Here is a 23344-nt window from a genome sequence, read left to right on the forward strand (position 1 = left end):
GCAGTTTGTTGTGGAAGTCGACGCTTCTGACATCGGGGCAGGAGCCGTCCTCTCCCAGCGGGACACCAAATCCCAAAAGTTGCATCCTTGTGCCTTCTTTTACCGTCGCCTTTCCCCATCCGAAAGGAATTACGACGTGAGGAATCGTGAGCTGCTGGCCATTGTCTGTGCCCTGGAGGAGTGGAGGAAGGGACAGTTTCTCCTTTTGTTATATGGACTGACCACAAGAATCTCGCTTATCTCCGTTCCGCCAAATGTTTGAACCCTAAACAAGCTCGTTGGGCCTTATTTCTCAGCCGGTTCAACTTCAGTCTCTCCTTCTGTCCTGGTTCCCGCAACGGCAAGCCTGACGCTCTCTCCCGCATTTATGCACCCCGTTCCAGCCCAGTCGAACCGGAACCCATCCTTCCTTCCTCTTGCTTCATTGGGGCGGCCACTTGGGAGATCGAACAAGTGCTTAAAGAAGCTCAGAAGAACCAACCGTATCCCAAGACTGGACCTCCTGACTGTCTGTTTGCGCCCAATTCCGGACGCTCTGACATCCTCCAGTGGGCCCACAACTCCAAGCTCACCTGTCATCCTGGAATCACCCGCACCATCCAGTTCATCCAACAACACTTGGCCCAGCCTGGTTAAAGACACCCGGAAGTTCGTTTTTGCCTGCGCCATCTGTGCCCAAGGGAAAATGTCATATCTGTCCCCAGCTGGTTTGCGGCGCCCCCTTACAGATCCCGAGCCGCCCTTGGTCACACATCGCCATCCTTCCTTCCTCTTGCTTCATTGGGGTAGCCACTCGGGAGATCGAACAAGTGCTTAAAGAAGCTCAGAAGAACCAACCGTATCCCAAGACTGGACCTCCTGACTGTCTGTTCGTGCCCAATTCCGGACGCTCTGACATCCTCCAGTGGGCCCACAACTCCAAGCACACCTGTCATCCCGGAATCACCCGCACCATCCAGTTCATCCAACAACACTTGGCCCAGCCTGGTTAAAGACACCCGGAAGTTCGTTTTTGCCTGCGCCATCTGTGCCCAAGGGAAAACATCACATCTGTCCCCAGCTGGTTTGCTGCGCTCCATACCGATCCCGAGCCGCCCTTGGTCACACATCGCCTTGGACTTCGTTAATGGTCTACCCCCTTCTGTAGGTAACACCATCATTCTCACCGTCATTGACCGTTTTTCCAAGTGTGCCCATTACATACCCCTTCCCAAGTTGCCCTCTGCCCTTGAGAATGCTAACCTTCGAGTTCTGCATGTATTTAAGCTCCACGGCATCCCCGTTGATATCGCCTTGGACCGAGGTCCTCAGTTCTCCTCCCAGGTATGGAAGGAGTTTTGTAACGTGGTGGGCGCAGCAGCCAGTATGTCTTCTGGTTACCATCCGCAATGGCCAGACGGTGCGGGCAAATCAAAGTCTAGAGTCTGCCCTACGCTTCGTGGCTGCACGTAAGCCCGCCTCCTGGAGCACCTTTCTCCCGTGGGTGGAATATGCCCACAACTCCCTCACCAGCTCCGCCACAGGTATGTCTCTTTTTGCTTGTTATGGCTACCAACCACCCCTTGTTAAGGAACAAGAGCATACTGTGGCGGTTCCTTCAGTGAGGGAGCATCTACGACGTATATAATCCATTTGGAAAGACGTCAGGGTTGCCTTGGGTGGGGCAGCAGAAAGAAACAAGCGGTTGTCGGATCTGCGTCGTTCCCCTGCGCCTGAATACAAGGTAGGTCAGTTGGTTTGGCTCTCCTCCCGCGACCTCTCCAGACTGAATCACGCAAGCTCACGCCAGGCTTCATTGGTCCCTTTCCTATCACTAAAATTATCAATCCCACATCTGTTCAGTTGAAGCTCCCTCAATCCCTTAAAATCCACCCAACAGTCCATGTGTCTCTGCTCAAGCCTGTCTCCACTGGTACCCTTAATAATTGATAATATAATAATACATGAATATATGATTCAAATTCTATATTTATTTGTTTAGCCTAGGGATATTTTTATCTATTATTAATCTCATTCATCTAAAATGAAAAATATAAAATAAATTGAAAATTAAGACAAAACTAAATAAAATGTAATGCAATTATTGAATTAGATATTCCATCCACTTTCTGTACCGCTTATCCTCACTAGGGTCATGGGTGTGCTGGAGCCTATCCCAGCTATCTTCGGGGGAGAGGCGGGGTACACCCTGAACTGGTCGCCAGCCAATTGCAGGGCACATATAAAAAAACAACCATTTGCACTTAGGGGCAATTTAGAGTCTTCAATCAACCTACCATGCATGATTTTGGGAGGTGGGAGGAAACTGGAGTACCCGGAGAAAACCCAGGCAGACACGGGGAGAACATGCAAACTCCACCTGTGTGGAGTTTGCATGACCCCAGTCCTCAAAACACCCTTAATTAGATATTGAAATCTTTATTTTAAACCAAGTAGTTTTTTGTATTTTCCCATTCTCTGAAATAAAAAGATTTGAAAAGATTTTTAAATAAACAAAAATATGTCAACTAGAAAAAATACAATTTGATGAATTGTAATTATATATTCAAACAATTACATTCAAATTAATAAAAAATAAATTGATGAATGTTGATGGATTGTTTGAGCTCTATAATTGTCTTGGAATAAAGATTTAAATATAGAATTTATTTGGTATTTTACACCATCAATAAAATTAACAAAATACAAATTTTCAAATGAAAATATTATCAGATGTTATCAAAAAAAAGAAAGAAAAAAACATCAGGTAGAATGTAATTTAAAGAGGTGTTTGTTTAAAAAAAAATTTTTTTTTTAATGTAATGCTATAATATATAGAGAAAAAAGTGGTACTTTGGCGGGGTCTACATTTTGAAATTATTGCAATATTTTGCATTCAAAGTGTGATTTCCTCCGCTACTAATCAATGAAGTCGTCTGCCATATAATAGATTTACATTGGTGGTGATGAATATGTGCAGCTGCTATAAAAGTGTCTCCAACATTTTGTGTCTCCTCAGCGTTTGGCTGCGCCTGAGCCAGAGCAGCAAGCATTCTCATTTGGATAGAGTGCAGCGATAAACACAGTGGACTTCTCACGAGGGACATTTGGATCAACTAGCCTCTTATCCGAGGAGATGATAAAAGATAATGGATGCCCTCCCCACCCCGCACGCGCGGGCTATCTACTCCCCAGTGGGTAACAAAAATGCTACCTACCAAGCACTCGCTCTCCCAGCCCGCCCAGCTCCATGTAGGCATTCTGGAAGTCGTCCCGCCAGTTGTCGTCCATGGTCTGCTCCTGGCCATGGATCATGATAGTGCTGCACCTAGAGAAAAATAAAGACAAAAACAACAACACCCATTTGCTAATGAGAATGTGAAAAATACAGCCGACACTTCAAACAGTTCAAACTCTCAGCAAATTGGTGGGACATACGCTTGGTGAGCATAGCATAGAAGTGTTTTGCTTTTTCTTTGGGTATTTACAGTAAATTGTTTTTTATTTTGTGATGAGGAAACGTGATGATAACCGTATAACAGGAAATGCATTGGTGACAGTATCAAGCATCTTCTTTTGAAGAGCAGTTTTACTTTATTTTACGTTTATTTCACAATGGTTAACTAAAGTGAGCGGCACAGTGGTCGACTGGTTAGAGGGTCTGCCTCACAGTTCTGAGGACTGGGGTTCAATCACCGGCCCCCCCTGTGTGGAGTTTGCATGTTCTCCCCATGCCTGTGTGGGTTTTCTCCGGGCACTCCGGTTTCCTCCCACATCCCAAAAACATGCATGGTAGGTTAATTGAAGACTCTAAATTGCCCCTAGGTGTGAATGTGAGTGCGAATGGTTGTTTGTTTGTATGTGCCCTGCGATTGGCTGGCGACCAGTTCAGGGTGTACCCCGCCTCCTGCCTGATGATAGCTGGGATAGGCTCCAGCACTTCCACGACCCTTGTTGAGGATGAGCGGCTCAGAAAATGGATGGATGGATAACTAAAGTGGTTAAGGATGACTTTCTCAAGCGTATTTTCTCTTTGGACTTTTTAATGTTTTTGTGAGTGATTTTTTATTTATTTTTTTCATTAAAAAAACTACCCTGACTAATGAGCTTAAAATATTGGATAAAATCGATTACTCGCGCACTCTCTGTGTAGATGGATGCAAGTTAATGCTGGAGGAAAATATTTCAAAGCTTGTTTGGAAAAAGAAAGAATTAAAGCAAATGCCCAGAAGGGAAAATAACAAAAACTTGTTTCCATTGTCATTTGCTTTTTATATAAGCGTGTACAGTTTTTAAAGATTTTAAGTTGTCAAGTTGTACAGTGTACTTTTTGGAACTTTTAAATATACTGTATCATGTTGTACCTGTCACTTATTAAATATGTTTTTAAAGAACCTTTATTGTAACTGGTACATGTTTTTAGGGATGTCATTTAGGGATGGGAATTCCGATTCCATTATCGATACTGCTTATCGATTCTCATTGGGTGAGGGAATGAAATAATGCAAATGATATATGACAGCATTGATGTCATTATTAGTATAAAGTACATATGTTAATACAAAAGATGATTCTGCATAGTGCTGTGCGATATGGACAAAATAAATTTTATATCATGAAAATTATATATATCCAGATACAGTATTTTTCCTTAAAATCACATGAACTCAATGGCGATTTTTTCTGATCTTTCCTCCATTTATTTATGAAACACATTTTATCTAGAAAAACAATTACAACAATGTAACAGTTGGATTAAGCGTGGGTTGACTGGTCATGCCTGGAGAGTGTGGCACAAGAATGACGTAATAGAAAGGCAACTGTTGTTGTGTTACCATCTTGGACGCGACATTAGTGTAGCAAAAAAGCTAAAACAATACCCTACGCATTAAAATAATATAAACTATAGAAGGTTAGATCGTACAGTAGCGCCATGTTGGAAAAGGTCAATGCCAAAATACAAGTCTTGAGTGTCACATCACTCATTTGCGACAGAGGAAAAGGTAAGCGGAATCATCAGGCAAGCATTCCTATTTCTAGGAATTGAATGACTAGGAACCAGTTCTCAAAGCCACCTCATAGTTCTGAGGTTGTGGGTTTGAATCTGGGCTCCGGCCTTCTTCCTGTGTGAAATATGCATGTTCTCCCTTTGCCTTTGTAGGTTTTCTCCGGGTCTCTAAATTGTCCATAGGCGTGAATGAGAGTATGAATGGCTATTTGTCAATATGTGCCCTGCGACTGGCCGGCAACCAGTTCAGGATGTACCAAAGATGTACTTTTTGCCCAAAGTAAACTGGGATATGCGCCAGCATACCCGCAACCCGCATGAGGTTAAACTGTACAGAGAATGGATAAACAGTTCTCAAATGTTTTGTGTGTGTCTGTGTGTGTTTGTGTATGTGTGTCCACCATCTAAAATATCCATCCATCCATCCATTTTCTGAGCCACTTCTCCTCACTAGGGTCGCGGGCGTACTGTAGCCTATCCCAGCTATCATCGGGCAGGAGGCGGGGTACACCCTGAACTGGTTGCCAGCCAATCGCAGGGCACATACAAACAAACAACCATCCACACTCACATTCACACCTAAGGGCAATTTAGAGTTGTCAATTAAACTACCTACCACGCATGTACCACGGAGTACATGCGTGGTAGGTAGTTTAATTGGGGGGGCGGCACGGTGGCCTCAGAACTGTGAGGCTGACGCTCTAACCAGTCGTTCACCGTGCCGCCCCCCCATCTAAAATAAAAAATAAAATTACAGAATAATCACTTAAATAGAAATAAAATCTACACAAATTGAGAATCGGATTTGTGTGATTTTAATTTTAAGACCATATCGCCCAGGCCTTCATGTAAATATGCTAATTATACACAAATTTTCAATAGCGTCTAAGTAAGACTGAGTAGTTTTACTGTATTGCACTTTTATTTCACAACTTGTCTTTATACACTTTTATGACATGACTCAAAACATCAACCTTTGATCGTCTAGTTTGGTCTCAACAGGCAGATGACTATGACATCACCTTCTGTAAGCATTTCCCCATTACGGAAAATAAAGCCGAGGGCAGCTTTCAAGTCTTTTTCTACATTGTGTCTATGTGAGTGTGCCATTGATCCTTTATTGATGCACCAACCTGTCTAGGATTCTCTCCGGCGCTCCCTTCATGACCAGAATATGACCGGAAGGATTGTCCCCTGCTTTATGGATGGAGAGCTTCAAGAGAGGATTGGGGTAGAGAGAGTGGCGAGATCCAGTGAGAAAGCATCAATAAATTATTGTTGTCGTCCCGTGATGCTGCGGCGGCGTGCGACAAAATGAAATAAACATCAATGAAATAAATGATTTAAATATCAAATATTTACAGTGACATGCACTTTACTTTAAGACCAGCGGTGGGAGGGAAAGAGCGCCATGAAATAATTACATCCATTAAAGTTCATCAAAGCAATTGGGCGGGATCGAGCGGCTGATCCGCTTAGATCGATTGCTCGTGCCTGGAGGTCCTCTTACGCAACAGTGCCATCACATTTTAAATTAGCAGCTTTACAATTACACTACTGTGGAAGAGTAATGAAGAGTACAAAACAAGTAAGGCCTTTTGGTTCCGGGTACTTGCTGGGCAGTTTTTAAAAATGTAATATTGTACCTTGTACGTTTTTTTTTTTTTTTTTTTAGTTATTTAAAGTCCCCATATTTCGGCTATTTAGATCTCCATATTGCCTCTCTAATGTGGACTCAGTATAAAAGTGTTAATTTCCTTTTAAAAAAACACCTTGGGTTTGTCATACGAGTGTCCAGAAAAGGCCCCTTTGACAGCTACTTCTATTTGACTCAGTTTTGTATCCGCTTTGTCCATATTTGTCTAAGCCCGCCCCCTTTCCTCTGATTGGTTGCCTCCGTGTAGAAGACCCACTTGTGAGAGCATACGTGTTTGTTATGTTGACAGCACTGGCTCGGAAACGGAAAGGGAAGGAGGAGATCTTAGCTAATGACGTAGATAAGCTCGAGAAATTCGAAGGACCTGGTTTCAGGCCTCTCGGCAGAAAAAAGTCTGGAACTCAGGAATGCGTGGACGATGTTAGTTCATATTTCACATGCTTACTGAGGCACTGTAGAGACAGTATTACATGACAAATACTAGAAAAGTTTGTTTGGCAAACTACACAACCTTTAAAGATCTCGTGTTGTATCTTGTACCTGTTGGTGGAGTCTTTAAAGACGCCATGTTGTGTGCCTGCCACTTCCATCCATCCATCCATTTTCTTCCACTTATCCGAGGTTGGGTCACGGGGCAGTAGCTTTAGCAAGGAGGCCCAGACTTCCCTCTCCCAGTCACTTCATTCATCTCTTCCGGCGGGATCCCGAGGCGTTCCCAGGCCAGCCGGGAGACGTAGTCTCTCCAGCATGTCTTGGGTCGTCCCTGGGATCTCCTCCCGGTGGGACGTGCCCGGAACACCTCACCAGGGAGGTGTCCAGGAGGCATCCTAATCAGATGCCCGAGCCACCTCATCTGGCTCCTCTCAGCGGCACTATTGTAAGCCCCTCCCAGATGACCGAGCTTCTCGCCCTATCTCTAAGGGAGAGCCCGGCCACTCTGTGGAGGAAACTAATTTCGGCCGCTTGTATCCAGGATCTTGTTCTTTCGGTCACGACCCACAGCTTGTGACTATAGGTGAGGGTAGGAATGTAGCTTGAACGGTAAATTGAGAGCTTTGCCTTTCGGCTTAGCTCATTCTTCACCACAACGGACCGATGCAAAGTCCTCATCACTGCAGATGCTGCACTGATCCGCCTGTCGATCTCCCGTTCTATTCTTCCCTCACTCGTAAACAGGACCCCAGGATACGTGGAGTTTTTAAGGATATCATGGTGTGCATTGTACATGTCGGTGGAGTTTCTAAAGATGTCCACCTGGTACTTGTCAATGTCATATTGTACCTATTACTTTTGGTGGAGTTTCTATCGATGTCATGTTGTACATGTGACTTAGTCTCAACGTCATATTGGACCTAGTACTTTGTGATAGAGTTTTCAAAGATGTCAAGTAGGACCTGGTTCTTGTTGTCAATGTCATATTGTACCTAATACTTGTTAGTGGAGCCCAGTTGCGTAGCTAGGCCTATTTTAGGGGGGGGGGCAAATGTTAAGACCTAGCCACACCCCTGGTGTAGTCACTGATGGTGTAGTGGTACCTTCACCTGACTTTGGTGTAGGCAGTGTGGGATCAGTTCCCACTCAGTGATGGTGTAATGGTTATCTGTCTTTGTATGTGCCCTCCGATTGACTGGTAAGCAGTTCAGGGTATAGTCTGCCTTTTGTCTGAAGTCAGCTGGGATAGCCTACAGCACCCTGCAAGCCTGAACAGGATAAGTGGTGTAGACAATGGATGGATGGACTTGTTAGTGGAGTTTCTTACTTTATCGGGCAAGTGACTATTTAGTAATTACCGCACACACTACAAATATCCACCGTGCTGTACCGAAGTAAGGTCAAAATGCATGTGCTCCTCACTCAGCCAATCAAAAGAGATCACTCTATCCCTCAGAGCTAGCCTTTGTGGCATTTGACCAATCAGAAGATACCTGGTGTGATTTCAACTTCCTCTTTTTTCTGCAAAAAGACAAAATACTAATGCGGCTCAGCTCTCCACATATATTTGGATAAAACAAAAACAACAAAACGAACCATGGCAAGTTGATGAAACTCACACATTTTATTGGTGAAATATTGGCAGGGTGCCATAAAAAGATACATTATGCTTTTTTTTCTTAACTGTCTGACATAAAAATCAGACTAAACGTTTCCTGTTTTAGTTAAATTAGGATTACCAAAATTATTTCTATTTGGTAAATGCCAGAATAGTGAGAGGATTTTTTTAGACAAATATATATAATAGATAATACAGTCATGCTCAAAAATACTGGCACCATTTTTGAGCAGACTGTATGTGTTGTTTGTGGAGGAAATGAGTGCAATTCCGGCATGAAATATTTTTTCTGGTACCATATTTGATCATACGCTCGGTTAACTGAAAAACTTGAGCTAACTGCGTTTGTCCATTTTTGAACATGTGCCTAATGCAGTGAACAATTAATACGCATAAAATTTTAGTGTATATGGGTGATTTTCGTCAGTTTGTGACATTTTAATGACTGTTATATTGTGTGTAATCTATAGCCAATTTCAGCGACAGGGACAGCAGAATAAAAAATCCTCCACTCAAGTCCATCAAGGAGATGGAGAAAAAGGCTTTCCCTCGTGGTACATGTGACTGTTACAAGTGATGATGGTATACTGGTCGTCAGATGGAAGGATAACAAAGTGGTCACCCTGCTGTCAACAGACATAGGGGTAGAGCCGAAGTCCTCAGGTACTTCAGTGAGACCAAGAAGAAGGAGCTTGCGACCTGTCCAGCTGTCATCAGTCGTTATAATGCCAACATGGAGGGCATTGATAAGAATGACATGCTGGTACATTGTTCCAGCACAAAGGCCATTACAGATCCACGATTCTGCATAACCATGCAGCTGAACAGGACAGGGTTTAAAAAAAGAAATAAAAGAGTTATAATGCCAACATGGGGGCATTGATAAGAATGACATGCTGGTACACCCGTACTGCACCCCATGGAGTCCAAAAGGTGGTACCTGCATCGGTTTGCGTATGTAATTGATGTCTTTATCACAAAGGCTTGTGTACTGTAAGGATCTTGGGGTGAAAGGCAGGCTGCTGAATGATTTCAGAATCCAAGTGTTCAAGAGTGCCAGCGGTCAGATGCCTGCCACATCTAGCTCCAGAAGAAGCTCATCTTCATCAGTTGAAAGCCTGACCACCAGTTTGGGTGTAATGCAGGCACGCACCAAATGAAGCTCTATGTTTTGATCTGGCAATCTTCCGTGCTTCTGTACATGCCAAGCGTCAGACCTGCAAGTACAGAAGCAACAAAGGCCACATTCCCAGATCAAATGTGGCCTGCAGAGTCTACAAGGTCCACCTTTGCATGAACAGTGAGCGTAACTGCTTCATTTGGGTACCATGAAAAAATGGCCTAATGGTGTTAAAAGTGATACTGCATATGTTGTACTGCACAAGTACTTCTGTTGTAATGTTCTTTTACCTAAGATGTGTTTTTCTTGTATTTTTTGTAGATATACTTGTTCGATTTTTTTCTTACCACTGAAGGGCAAGGAACCAAATATAGTAACTTCGCTAAGGTTGATTTTCTTAATGGTACTGAATTTTTTTTTAAATGTTCCAGCAGAAATAAAGGTTTGTTATATCCCCTAACAACAAACTTAGTTTGAATTTTTTAATTTCTAAGTATTTCAATGAGTGCCCCATCAAGGGTTGAGATGTCATCCTGGTACTTGTTTTCAATATCATATTGTACCTAGTACTTGATGGAGAGTTTAAAGATGTCATGTAGGACCTGGTGTTTGTTGTCAATGTCATATTATTTATATAGCACCAAATCACAGCAGAAGTTGTCTCAGAGCACTTTACACATGGACACATTGTACCTAGTACTTGGTGGTGTTTTTAAAGATGTCACGTTCCTGGTAAGGTACTTGTTTTTAATGATGTCATGCAGTACCTGGTATTTGTTGGTGGAGTTGAAGGGGATCTCTGCCACTTTGGCATTCCGGTCTCGCATCTTTCGAACATCACCACAACACAACTCGATGCACTTTAGCAGGGCCGACTCAGATGCGTCGCCCGCCGTCTCCCGCTGCAAGAAACACATTCGCACACATACACATAAGCGATTCAACGAGAAAGGAGAGTTGTCTTTGTCATGGTGCAGCGGAAGTGTTTGCCTACGGGTGTTCTTTAATTGATTAAAGTTGCGCCCTGGAGAGCATTGTTCACTCGCATTATGCTTCTCATTAATAATGCAAAGTAGAGCTGAGCAACATCTGCATCACCGATAATTGTAGTCGGGCCACAAATGTTGTTGTCCTTGCACTTTTTGGTAACATAAATAAAGAATGTGCAAGGATGACATGATCAACAACAATCAAAATGTACAAAATAATCAACCATGTTATCAAATGTAGCTAACAGCTAGTATGCGAACAGCTAGCAAGTTAAGAATATGAGTGTACCAGTAATGGTAATCTGGGAACATGCCCTTCAGTCTGGCACTATTTTAAATGGGAATTCATCTAATGCTAAGATGCTTCTAGTTAGTCTGCTAATATATAGCAAGAGTATGCTAACATACACGGTAGCATATTAGCAACCTGAGTACAAAAAGTGTTTGGTAGCTCGATTAGGATATTACAGCATACCCTATAGTCAGTTACTAGTTTAAATGGGATTTTATCAAATGCTAACATGTTATAACTGGGTATGCTCACATATAACAACAAAGTGTAAGTGGTAAGGATTTTACATTGCAGTTTTTTTTTTATTTTGGTGTGGGAATACATTTTTTAAATACAACTTTTTCGGAAATTTTTCGGAAAAACTTTTTGGGATTGAATTTATACAGAAATATGCAACTTTTTTTAACATATACAACTTTTTGAAAATGTATGATTTTGTGCCTCAAAAAAAATTAACTTTTTTTCAGAACTACACAACGTTTCAGATAAATTACTTTTTCAGAGCTATTTAACTTTTGGGGGAAATATGTGACTTTTTCAGATACAACCCAATTCCAAAGTTGGGACATTGTGTTAAACATAAATAAAAACAGAAAACAATGATTTGCAAATCATGTTCAACCTATATTTAATTGAATACACTACAAAGACAAGATATTTAATGTTCAAACTGATAAACTTTATTGTTTTGAGGAAAGAATCATTAACTTAGAATTTTATGGCTGCAACACGTTCCAAAAAAGCTGGGACAGGCGGCAAAAAAGACTGAGAAAGTTGAGGAATGCTCATCAAACACCTGTTTGGAACATCCCACAGGTGAACAGGCTAATTGGGAACAGGTGGGTGCCATGATTGGGTATAAAAGGAGCTTCTCTGGATTGCTCAGTCATTCACAAGCAAAGATGGGGTGAGGTTCACCTCTTTGTGAACAAGTGCGTGAGAAAATAGTTGAACAGTTTATAAGGACAATGTTCCTCAATGTACAATTGGAAGGAATTTAGGGATTTCATCATCTATGGTTAGGTTAATTGACAACTCTAAATTGCCCGTAGGTGTAGGTGTGAATGAGAGTGTGAATGGTTGTTTGTTTGTATGTGCCCTGCGATTGGCTGGCAACCAGTTCAGGGTGTACCTTCTGCCCGATGATGGCTGGGATTGGCTCCAGCACGTCTAGTATGGAGAAGCGGCTCAGAAAATGGATGGATGGATGGATCATCTGGGGTCCATAATATCATCAAAAGGTTCAGAGAATCTGGAGAAATCACTGCATGTAAGCGGCAAGGCCGAAAACCAACATTGAATGCCCGTGACCTTCGATCCCTCAGGCGGCACTGCATCAAAAACCAGCATCAATGTGTAAAGGATATCACCACATGGGCTCAAGAACACTTCAGAAAACCAATGTCAGTAAATACAGTTCGGTGCTACAGCCGTAAGTGCAACTTGAAACTCTACTATACAAAGCCATTTATCAACAACACCCAGAAACGCTGCCAGCTTCTCTGGGCCCGAGCTCATCTAAGATGGACTGATGCAAAGTGTTCTGTGGTCCGACGAGTCCACATTTCAAATTGTTTTTGGAAATTGTGGCCGTCTTGACCTACGGGCCAAAGAGGAAAAGAACCATCCAGACTGTTTTGGACGCAAAGTTCAAAAGCCAGCATCTGTGATGGTATGGGGCTGTGTTAGTGCCAATGGCATGGGTAACTTATACATCTGTGACGGCACCATTAACGCTGAAAGGTACGTACAGGTTTTGGAGAAACATATGCTGCTACCCAAGCAACGTCTTTTTCATGGACGCCCCTGCTTATTTCAGCAAGACAATGCCAAACCACATTCTGCGCGTGTTACAACAGCGTGGCTTTGTAGTAAAAGAGTGCGGGTACTAGACTGCTCTTCCTGCAGTCCAGACCTGTCTCCCATTGTCAATGTGTGGCACATTATGAAGTGTAAAATACGACAACGGAGACCCCGTTGAACAGCTGAAGCTGTACATTAAGCAAGAATGGGAAATAATTCCACCATCAAAGCTTCAACAATTAGTGTCCTCAGTTCCTAAATGTTTATTGAATGTTGTTAAAAGAAATGGTGATGTAAAACAGTGGTAAACATGACCCTGTCCCAGCTTTTTTGGAACGTGTTGCAGCCATAAAATTCTAAGTTAATGATTATTTGCTAAAAACAATAGTTGATCAGTTTCAACATTAAATATCTTGTCTTTGTCGTGTATTAAATTAAATATAGGTCAAACATGATTTGAAAATCATTGTATTCTGTTTTTATTTATGTTTAACACAACGTCCCAACTTCATTGGAATTGGGGTTGTACATTCATTCATTCGTTCATTTTCTGTACCGCTTATCCTTACTAGGGTCCCAGATGTGCTGGAGCATATCCCAACTATCTTCGGGGGAGAGGTGGGGTACACCCTGAACTGGTCGCCAGCCAATCGCAGGGTACATATAAACAAACAACCATTCGCACTCACATTCACACCTACGGGCAATTTAGAGTTGTCAATTAACCTACCACGCATGTTTTTGGGATGTGGGAGGAAACCGGAGTACCCGAGCAAAATCCAAGCAGGCACGTGGAGAACATGCAAACTCCACACAGGCCAGGCCGGATTTGAACCCGGGTCCTCAGAACTGTGAGACAGATGTGTGAACAGTCGCCCAGCGTACCACTTCAGATACATATTTTTTCAGAAACATAATGTGTGTTTTTTTTTTTTTTTTTTTTTAATATATGACTTTTTCCAACAATGCGAAAAGAACATTTTTAAAAGTTTTATTCAAATTTATGACTTTTCTCATGACTATATGACTTCTTGGGGGAAAATGTATGACCTTTTTTGTTTTCAGAACTATATAACTTTTGGGGGAAAATATGAATTTTTAAAAATACAAATGACTTTTAAAACAACATTTTCTGAAAGACAACTTTTTTTCTAAATATTTGGAAATATGAATTTTTTTGGAAAACATAACCTTTTCGACATTAATTGGAGACTCTAAATTGCCCGTAGGTGTGACTGTGAGTGCGAATGGTTGTCTGTTTGTATGTGCCCTGTGATTGGCTGGCAACCAGTTCAGGGTGTACCCCGCCTCCTGCCCGATGACAGCTGGGATGGGCTCCAGCACGCCCGCGACCCTAGTGAGGATAAGCGGCTCAGAAAATGGATGGATGGATAACCTTTTCGGAAATATACAACTGTTTTTCCTAATTATAGGACTTTTTTGAGAACCATACTTTTTTTTTAATGGTTGTAGTCTGCCTTCGCCATGTCGATGCAGGACTGCATGAAAAAAAAAATCCTCTTGGATGGGCAGCATCATGTGAGGAAAATGTAATTAGAAGTGATCAAATGCTAACATGCTACCAATTGGTAGGCAAACATACATAGCAAGATAGAAACCCGAGTACATTAAGTGTTATGGTAGCGGATTGAGGATTTTACACCATGCCACTAGGTACAATTTTAAATGAGAAAGGATCAAATGCTAGAATGCTGAAGTGGGTATGATAACGTATCGCAAAATAAGTAGTGCTGCTGTAGCTCGATAAGTATTTTACGTCAACACCTTCAGTCATTTACCATTTTGAAGGAGAATTGTTCAAATGCTAACACGCTAAGAGTTGGGCTACTAATAGCAAGATGACAAACCCGGAGTGCAAAAAGTGTTCTGGTATGATGCCAATGATTTTACACCATGCCCTTTAGTTGTTCACTAATTTAAAGGAAACTTGATAACATGCTAAAATGCTAACTTCATGATAGCAAACAGAGTCTAACTCCAGATAAATAGGGCTTTTACATTGTGTCCTTTAGTTACCTACTATTTTAAATGAGACTTGCTAACATGCTAAGAGAAAGATAGCAACCATCATACAAAAAGCACAACAGTCACGGCTGGTAGGCTAACACATATCAAGAAAGTGCTGCAGCAGCACGATACAAATTTTACATCATGCCTTGAAGTCAGAGACCATTTTAAATGAGAATTGATCAAATGATAACATGCTAACAGTACTATCCGAGATGGCCGTCACTGACAAACTATGCTTGTGTTTTTGGTGAGTAATTTCCTCACCTGTCATGAATACTTAAACACGATAGCATCTCATATGGAAATTATGTTCAACACAGCGAAGGCGGCAGCGGCGGGGGGCACGTTGGGATCGGCGGGGGTTCGAACCACGACCACCCAGTTCTTTCCTAGGCTGTTTATTCATTCATGAACGCTGGGCACAACAAGAACGCACTTACGGTAACGTTTGTCCTTGTTTTTAAATGAATTAATAAACACATCAAAGGGGGTCAAAAGGATAATTTTTTTATCAGAAGTGATCAAATGTTTACATACTAATAGTTGGTCGCTACATCTTGCCTAGTAATTTGTTAGTATTTTTAATGAAAAATGTGTAAATAATATTTGTATTTTTCTAGTTTAGCATTAATAAATACACCACTTTGTCAAGTAAATAAGTCCATCCATCCATTTTCAACACCGCTTATCCTGGTTAGGGTCACGGGACGCTGGAGCCTATCCCAGCTGACTTCGGGCGAAAGGCGGACTACACCCTGAACTGGTCGCCAGTCAGTCGCAGGGCACATATAGACACGGACAACCATTCGCACTCACATTCACACCGTCACTGAGTGGGAACTGAACCCACGCTGCCCGCACCAAAGTCAGGCGAGTGTACCACTACACCATCAGTGACCAAGTAAATAAGTGATTTTTATAATTTTTAAAAACACATTTTTATTAATCAACTTCATGAAAAAGTTATTTTACTATTTTTGTAATTTGCATCATTTAGATTGATCAGTTATTTTAATACAATAAATAAAAAATCATAAATCTACAGTATATGTAATTTTTTAAATATATTTTCTATTAGCAATTAACTAGTTATTTAATAATAATAATAATTAAAAAAAATATTTCTTAGTAATCAATTTTATGAAAAGTCAGCTAAATCAATGCAACAAATATTACTGGACTCTTATTACCGTAAATGCTTGGCGGGCTGAATTGAAAGAACAAAGCAGGCCATTGCCATAAACACTTCAGGGGGTTTCACTTTCCTTTACTCCGCAACATGATTAATTTATATTCATACATTGTCCACATAGCCTCTTATGTACTTATAAAATCTAATGACATGTTATTGAAAAGGTAAATTTTTACAGCTTTATGTAAAGCAATTAAAGTCCACTCTGACGACGGCTCCATTAAAGTGCTATTTAGATCCTAATAATAGAGTTCTGTGATGGGTTGTCTGCTCTCTGCTGACACTCTGCATTGGAGTGTGAAAGCACCAATGCTCTTTATGCACTTTTAATTGCTCCCGACACCTGTGGCGCTTCGAGAGAGTCGTGAGGGAAAAAAAGAGGGGACAAAAATTTGAAATGGTGGACAACATCTGAGCGGAATACTTGTCATTACTTTTCTTTCCATTTGTGACAGATTTCTTGAAATTGGGCTTCCTTGCCCCTGTATAGTCATTTTGATTCTGGTCCCAAACAAAAAGCAACAGCTCGCATGCTAACAGTCAGTATGTTAATGGATAGAATGCTAACAATACCGAACTCACAATGTTAATTTTAGGTCACATGGACCCGTTGCAGTCTGTTTTGGGCGTTTATGGCCGTAACGTTAATTGGAGGAGAGGAGAGTCTTGGCGCGTGTTGTTTTGCACCTTCACGCAGCAATTGCTATGAATGAGAGAGGAGAATGTCTGCGCTTTTGCTTGAGTTGACCCGATGGTATAGCCACGGGGCGCTTGCTAACAATTGGTAGGCTGACAAATACCATGATATCATCCGGAGTTCAAAAAGCGTTAAGGCAGACTGATTATGACTGAGGATGACTATTAGTCGGGTTAAAAAATGCTAACATGCTAACAGTTGGTATGCTAACATACAGCAAAATAGCAACCTGAGTAGCGCAGATCAGAAAAGATTTGATCTTGTTCCCTGAAGTCAGATTCTAGTCAAAATTAGATTTGATGAAATTCGAACATGCTAATAGTTAATCAATGAACAAATGGGAACATGTTCCACCTAAAAGGTTCCAGCTAAAACTGAAAGTGTGATTGAGTTGAAACTTTTGCTAAGTTGTTGTATTTGTATGTATTTGTTTTGAAACCTTCAAGATAGCGACTTGCTCCTGTCCTGCTCTGAAGTCGGCCCGGTTGCACAGGGCTGCCACATGGGACAAAGCCACCCAAGTCGTAGAACTCTTGTCAAAACACGAACCTACAAGAAGAATAGTCGTGGGAGCTGTGTAAGACATTTTATTCATTCATTTGTTGTTATGGTGGATTAATGCAATATATACGCTTGCAGCTTAGCTCCCAGATTCCACACAATAGCACAAGAATACTGCTACAGGTCAGTAACAAGAATAACTTTTTTTCGCTGAGATATTTCAATTCCCCCAATTTGAAGAATGACATACATTTAAACATTTGTCTGATAATTTATCTGATATATATATATATATATATATATATATATATATATATATATATATATATATATATATATATATATATATATATATAAAGTAATCTTTGTGGAAAAATTACCTTTACTTCAGCGTGGGAGCCCCCCTGCATTCAGTTTTCATTTCACTCCAGATTGCTGAATTCACAGGCAGAATGTGAGCAAATACAGGTGGACTGGCAAAAGTGCCGATGTTTTCATAACAATGAGGCCTGTGGCCTTTTTTACATGAAAGTAAATACTGCTACTTTTTCAAGTTACAATTCATGAAATACTGTCCTGCTAACAGTCGCTATCCTAACATGTAGCAAGATAGAAACCTGAGAATAAAAAGAACTAAAGCCGATCTATGAGGATGTTCCATTGTGGCCTTGAGTCAGATACTATTTTCAATGACAATTGATCAAATGCTAACTTGGTAACAGTTCATATACTAACATACACAGTAGCAGGATAGCAACTTCAGTACATAAAGTGTTAAGGCAGCCGGTACGACAATCTAATGTTGTTACCAAAATGCTAACCTAGTTACTACTCGTGGCTCTAACCAGGTTAGCCAGCTCATTGTTATTTTATTTTAACTGATTAAATGCTAACATGCTAACAGCTGGAATGATAACATATTGCAAGATTGTAACCTGAGTACAAAATGCACTCAGGCAGATTGATAATGCTTTTTGCATTGTGCCCTATTGTCAGGTACTGTTTCGAATGAGAACTGATCAAACGCTATCATGGAAACATTCAGTATGCAAACATGTAGCGAGAGCAACCTGTTTACAAAAAGCAGGGATTTTTACATCTTAAATTTTGAGAACTGATAAAATTCTAACTAGCTAACTGTCTGCATCGTCATTTGAAACCCTCAAAATGGCACAACAATCTACTTTTTTTAACAAAATGCTAGCATGCTAATATCTAGGATCCTATCATATAGCAAAATAAGGCTTTTACACTATGCCTTTGAGTCAGATACTGTTTCCAATGAGAATTGCTCAAATGCTAACAGTATGCTAACATATATCAAGATAGTACTTTTGTACTAAAGTTGCTAAGACAGATTCTTATGGATTTTACGTGCGGCCCTGTAATATTTTGAAAGAGAATTGATCAAATGCTAACAGGATATCAATGGGTATGCCAAGAAATAGCAAAAGGGTTTATCATGGCCTTGAGTCAGACTCTGTTTCAAATTAGAATTGATCACATACTAACAGTTTGCATGCCAAAATATAGCAAGATAGCGAACTCCGTACAAAGGTACGTAGGACAGATGATAAGGATTTTACTTCGTGAATGCCACCATTTTAAATGAAGACTGATCAAATGCTAACATGATAATAGTTGCCATGCTAACATATATGTAGTTGGGTAATTTTTCCAATGATCAAATGCTCACAGTCCGCATTGTTATTCGAAGCTGTCGAGAGGGCACGAAAATCTACTGTTGTTACCAAAATGCTGTTACCAAAATTCTAAACTAGTTATCATCCGTGGCTCTAGCCAGGTTAGCCGGCTCATTGTTATGCATCAAACACACAATGTTACTTAGGAACTCTGGGAAGGCGGCGTACCCACACCGCCTGTTCCACACATCCCTCTTCCCTGCTGCTGCAGTTCAATTAATCGGCACGGCGGCGTGCACTGCAGCAGTCTCACTCTCTCTGTGAGTGAACGCTGAACAGATGAATTTCGGCAGGTGGTTACAAGCTCCCCCTCCCTCCCTACCCTCACGTCCCTCCTACCTACCGCTCTGGTCCTCGGTGGTGTCGGCCTCATGGATCTGGTTGTCGAACCACATGTGGGCGACAGTCATGCGATTCTGCGTCAGTGTGCCCGTCTTGTCCGAGCAGATGGTAGAGGTGGAGCCCAGAGTCTCCACGGCCTCCAGGTTCTTCACCAGGCAGTTCTTCTTGGCCATGCGCTTGGCTGTCAGGGTCAGGCACACCTGGGAGGAAGAAGAGGCAAGGTCTATCTGTGGACCATCTTGGACATACTGTATAAGGCCTACACACACACTCCATATGCTGGTGTAATGCATCAAAGCGCATCTGCACACGTAATAGAAATTCACCAGAGCAGCCTGCCACATGCGATCACATAATCATGTCTTTAGACTTGGTGAAGCAGCATGTGGCTCATTTTCCCAAACTGTTCTGAATAAATAACAAAATCAATGTGCGACTTTACCAAAATACTAATGAAGAAAATAAAAACATGAAGATCGGTTTGCTCAAGGACCCCTGGAATGGCTGCATCATACCAAATTGGCAGATTTGTGACCTATGTCTTTCCCAAAATGGCTTCTCTTCTACTCATGATAGAAATTGCTTTGAATTTCATGTTGATAAGGGAAAACTGGCTTCAAAGGCTGAATTGTCAAGACGGTTGGTTCAGCGCTGACCTTGTTGAGTTTAGTTTTCCTCTATTAGGAGGTGTACCTTTTGAAGTTAGCCTAAAATGGCTGCTTCAAACCAAAATGGTAGACTTCCTGGGTCGTTTCAGGTATGAGTTCTTTTTTGTTGGTCTACCTATGATAGATAGTGCAATTAAATTTCATGTTTTTAAGTAAAACTGGCTTCTGTGGTGTGATTAAGTTACGTGGTTCAAATTTGTAAATGTAAATGTGTCTTGAAAGGACCCATGGAATTGTGCAAAATTACCATAAAATGTCCACTTCAAACCATGTCAGACAGGTACATTATACAGTATACTCACAGTGACGGTGGCCAGGAGGCCTTCGGGCACGTTGGCCACAATGATGCCGATGAGGAAGATGACAGCCTCCAGCCAGGTGTAGCCCAGGATGAAGGACAGCACGAAGAAGCTGACTCCCAGGAAGACGGCCACGCCCGTGATGATGTGGATGAAGTGCTCGATCTCGATGTTGATGGGCGTGCGCCCCACCTCCAGCTCCGACGCCAGCGTGGCAATGCGGCCCATAACCGTGCGATCCCCGGTGGCAATCACCACGCCGCGGACTGTGCCTGGGGTGAGGGATAGACTAGTTCCAGACCAGACTAGGAGCATAGAGCTAAGATAATGTCACTAGCAATAGTAATGCTGCCAAGTCCTCTGGATATTTTGAAATACCATTTGGTTTGGGAACAATTGTCTACATTTAGTTCCAGGGTAATTTATCGGGGTTGAAAGAAGACACTGCAAGTGAGCTAGGACGTAAGAGTGGTCCGGGAACCTGAGGCACTAACCATATGTGACTGGAACTACAACCCCAATTTCAATGAAGTTGGGACGTTGTGTTAAACATAAATAAAAACAGAAAACAATGATTTGCAAATCATGTTAAACCTATATTTAATTGAATACACTACAAAGACAAGATATTTAATGTTCAAACTGATAAACTTGATTGTTTTTAGCAAATAATCATTAATTTAGAATTTTATGGCTGCAACACGTTCCAAAAAAGCTGGGACAGGGTCATGACTACCAATGTGTTACATCACCTTTTCTTTTAACAACATTCAATAAATGTTTGGGAACTGAGGACATGAATTGTTGAAGCTTTGTAGGTGGAATTATTTCCCATTCTTGCTTGATGTACAGCTTCAGCTGTTCAACAGTCTGGGGTCTCCGTTGTCGTATTTTACGCTTCATAATGCGCCACACATTTTCAATGGGAGACAGGTCTGGACTGCAGGCAGGCCAGTCTAGTACCTTTTGCTACGAAGCCACGCTGTTGCAACACATGCAGAAGGTGGTTTGGCATTGTCTTGCTGAAATAAGCAGGGGCGTCCATAAAAAAGACGTTTCTTTGATGGCAGCATATGTTTCTCCAAAACCTGTATATACCTTTCAGCATTAATGGTGCCTTCACAGATGTGTAAGTTAACCATGTCATTGGCACTAACACAGCCCCATACCATCACAGATGCTGGCTTTTGAACTTTGCATCCATAACAATCCAGATGGTTCTTTTCCTCTTTGGCCCGCAGGACACGACGTCCACAATTTAGAAAAACAATTTGAAATGTGGACTCGTCGGACCACAAAACACTTTTCCACTTTGCATCAGTCCATCTTAGATGAGCTCGGGCCCAGAGAGGCCAGCGGCGTTTCTGGGTGTTGTTGATAAATGGCTTTTGCTTTGCATAGTAGAGTTTCAAGTTGCACTTACGGATGTAGCGCCGAACTGTATTTACTGACATTGGTTTTCTGAAGTGTTCCTGAGCCCATGTGGTGATATCCTTTAGACATTAATGTCGGTTTTTGATGCAGTGCCGCCTGAGGGATCGAAGGTCACGGGCATTCAATGTTGGTTTTCGGCCTTGCTGCTTACATGCAGGGATTTCTCCAGATTCTCTTAACCTTTTGATGATATTATGGACCGTTGATGATGAAATCCCTAAATTCCTTGCAATTGTACGTTGAGGAACATTGTCCTTAAACTGCTCACCTATTTTATCACACACTTGTTCACAAAGAGGTGAACCTCGCCCCATCTTTGCTTGTGAATGACTGACCAATTCAGGGAAGCTCCTTTTATACCCAATCATGGCACCCACCTCTTCCCAATTAGCCTGTTCCCCTGTGGGATGTTGCAAACAGGTGTTTGATGAGCATTCCTCAACTTTCTCAGTCTTTTTTGCCCCCTGTCCCAGCTTTTTTGGAACGTGTTGCAGCCATAAAATTCTAAGTTAATGATTATTGGCTAAAAACAATCAAGTTTATCAGTTTGAACATTAAATATATTGTCTTTCTAGTGTATTCAATTAAATATAGGTTGAACATGATTTGCAAATGGCACGGTGGACGACTGGTTAGAGCGTCAGCCTCACAGTTCTGAGGACCCGGGTTCAATCCCTGGTCCCGCCTGTGTGGAGTTTGCATGTTCTCCCCGTGCCTGCGTGGGTTTTCTCCGGGCACTCCGGTTTCCTCCCACATCCCAAAAACATGCATTAATTGGAGACTCTAAATTGCCCGTAGGTGTGACTGTGCGTGCGACTGGTTGTTTGTTTGTATGTGCCCTGCGATTGGCTGGCAACCAGTTCAGGGTGTACCCCGCCTCCTGCCCGATGACAGCTGGGATAGGCTCCAGCACGCCCGCGACCCTAGTGAGGAGAAGCAGCTCAGAAAATGGAAGGATGGATGGATGATTTGCAAATTATTGTATTCTGTTTTTATTTGTTTAACACAACTTCATTGGAATTGTCCTGGAACTTTAGACAGAAATGCAATTCTTTCTTTAGTGTTTTACACGCTGGGACTATTTTTACAGGAGTAAAGAAAGAGCCTCCTCGAGGGGGGTAACACTTTTAAGAGGTCCAGGAACCTTTTGGGTGGGGACTGCGATCGATTGGAACCTTTCAGTTAAAGGAACTATAAATACCAAGAACTTAAAGGTCCTCGAACTTCAGGTGGAAGTGCAGCTTTAGTTATTGTAGGCTCTTTTGCACCCCGGAACTAATTCTTCCAGGGATTGAAGAACAGCCTGCTGAAATTTGAGTGGCTACCTCTGTTGTAATGTTTAAATCTCAACAAGACTTATTTCTACATTCTTGCATATGGTTAAACCACACCAAGTATGCAACTAGTCTCTTGCTCTGCCTCACCCCCTGACATTTGAATTTTGGCCTGCTTTACTGCCACTTCTCCTCTCTTGGAACTTTAGGTAGAAATTAGTCTTGGATTACTTTGAGTTCCAGGACTCAGACATCTAATCTGTGTCTCGATCTGAGAAAGAAGCCCTGCTGTAGAGTAAAGTCAA

General features: G+C 41.8%; 1 protein-coding gene across 3 annotated transcripts in view; it reads right to left on the reverse strand.

Annotated features, from left to right (window-relative positions):
• Positions 1–23344, reverse strand: part of atp1a2a (ATPase Na+/K+ transporting subunit alpha 2a) — a 76722-nt gene that overhangs the window by 34030 nt on the left and 19348 nt on the right. For all 3 annotated transcript variants that reach the window (XM_061796816.1, XM_061796815.1, XM_061796817.1), the window contains 6 exons: positions 20335–20603; positions 19366–19564; positions 17258–17367; positions 10582–10716; positions 6121–6200; positions 3198–3307 (listed from right to left, as the gene is read on the reverse strand). In XM_061796816.1, the coding sequence (XP_061652800.1) occupies positions 3198–3307; positions 6121–6200; positions 10582–10716; positions 17258–17367; positions 19366–19564; positions 20335–20603 (903 nt within the window). The remainder of the gene's footprint in view (positions 1–3197; positions 3308–6120; positions 6201–10581; positions 10717–17257; positions 17368–19365; positions 19565–20334; positions 20604–23344) is intronic.

Source organism: Phyllopteryx taeniolatus, chromosome 14 (genome assembly GCF_024500385.1).
Source record: "Phyllopteryx taeniolatus isolate TA_2022b chromosome 14, UOR_Ptae_1.2, whole genome shotgun sequence".
NCBI lineage: Eukaryota > Metazoa > Chordata > Actinopteri > Syngnathiformes > Syngnathidae > Phyllopteryx > Phyllopteryx taeniolatus.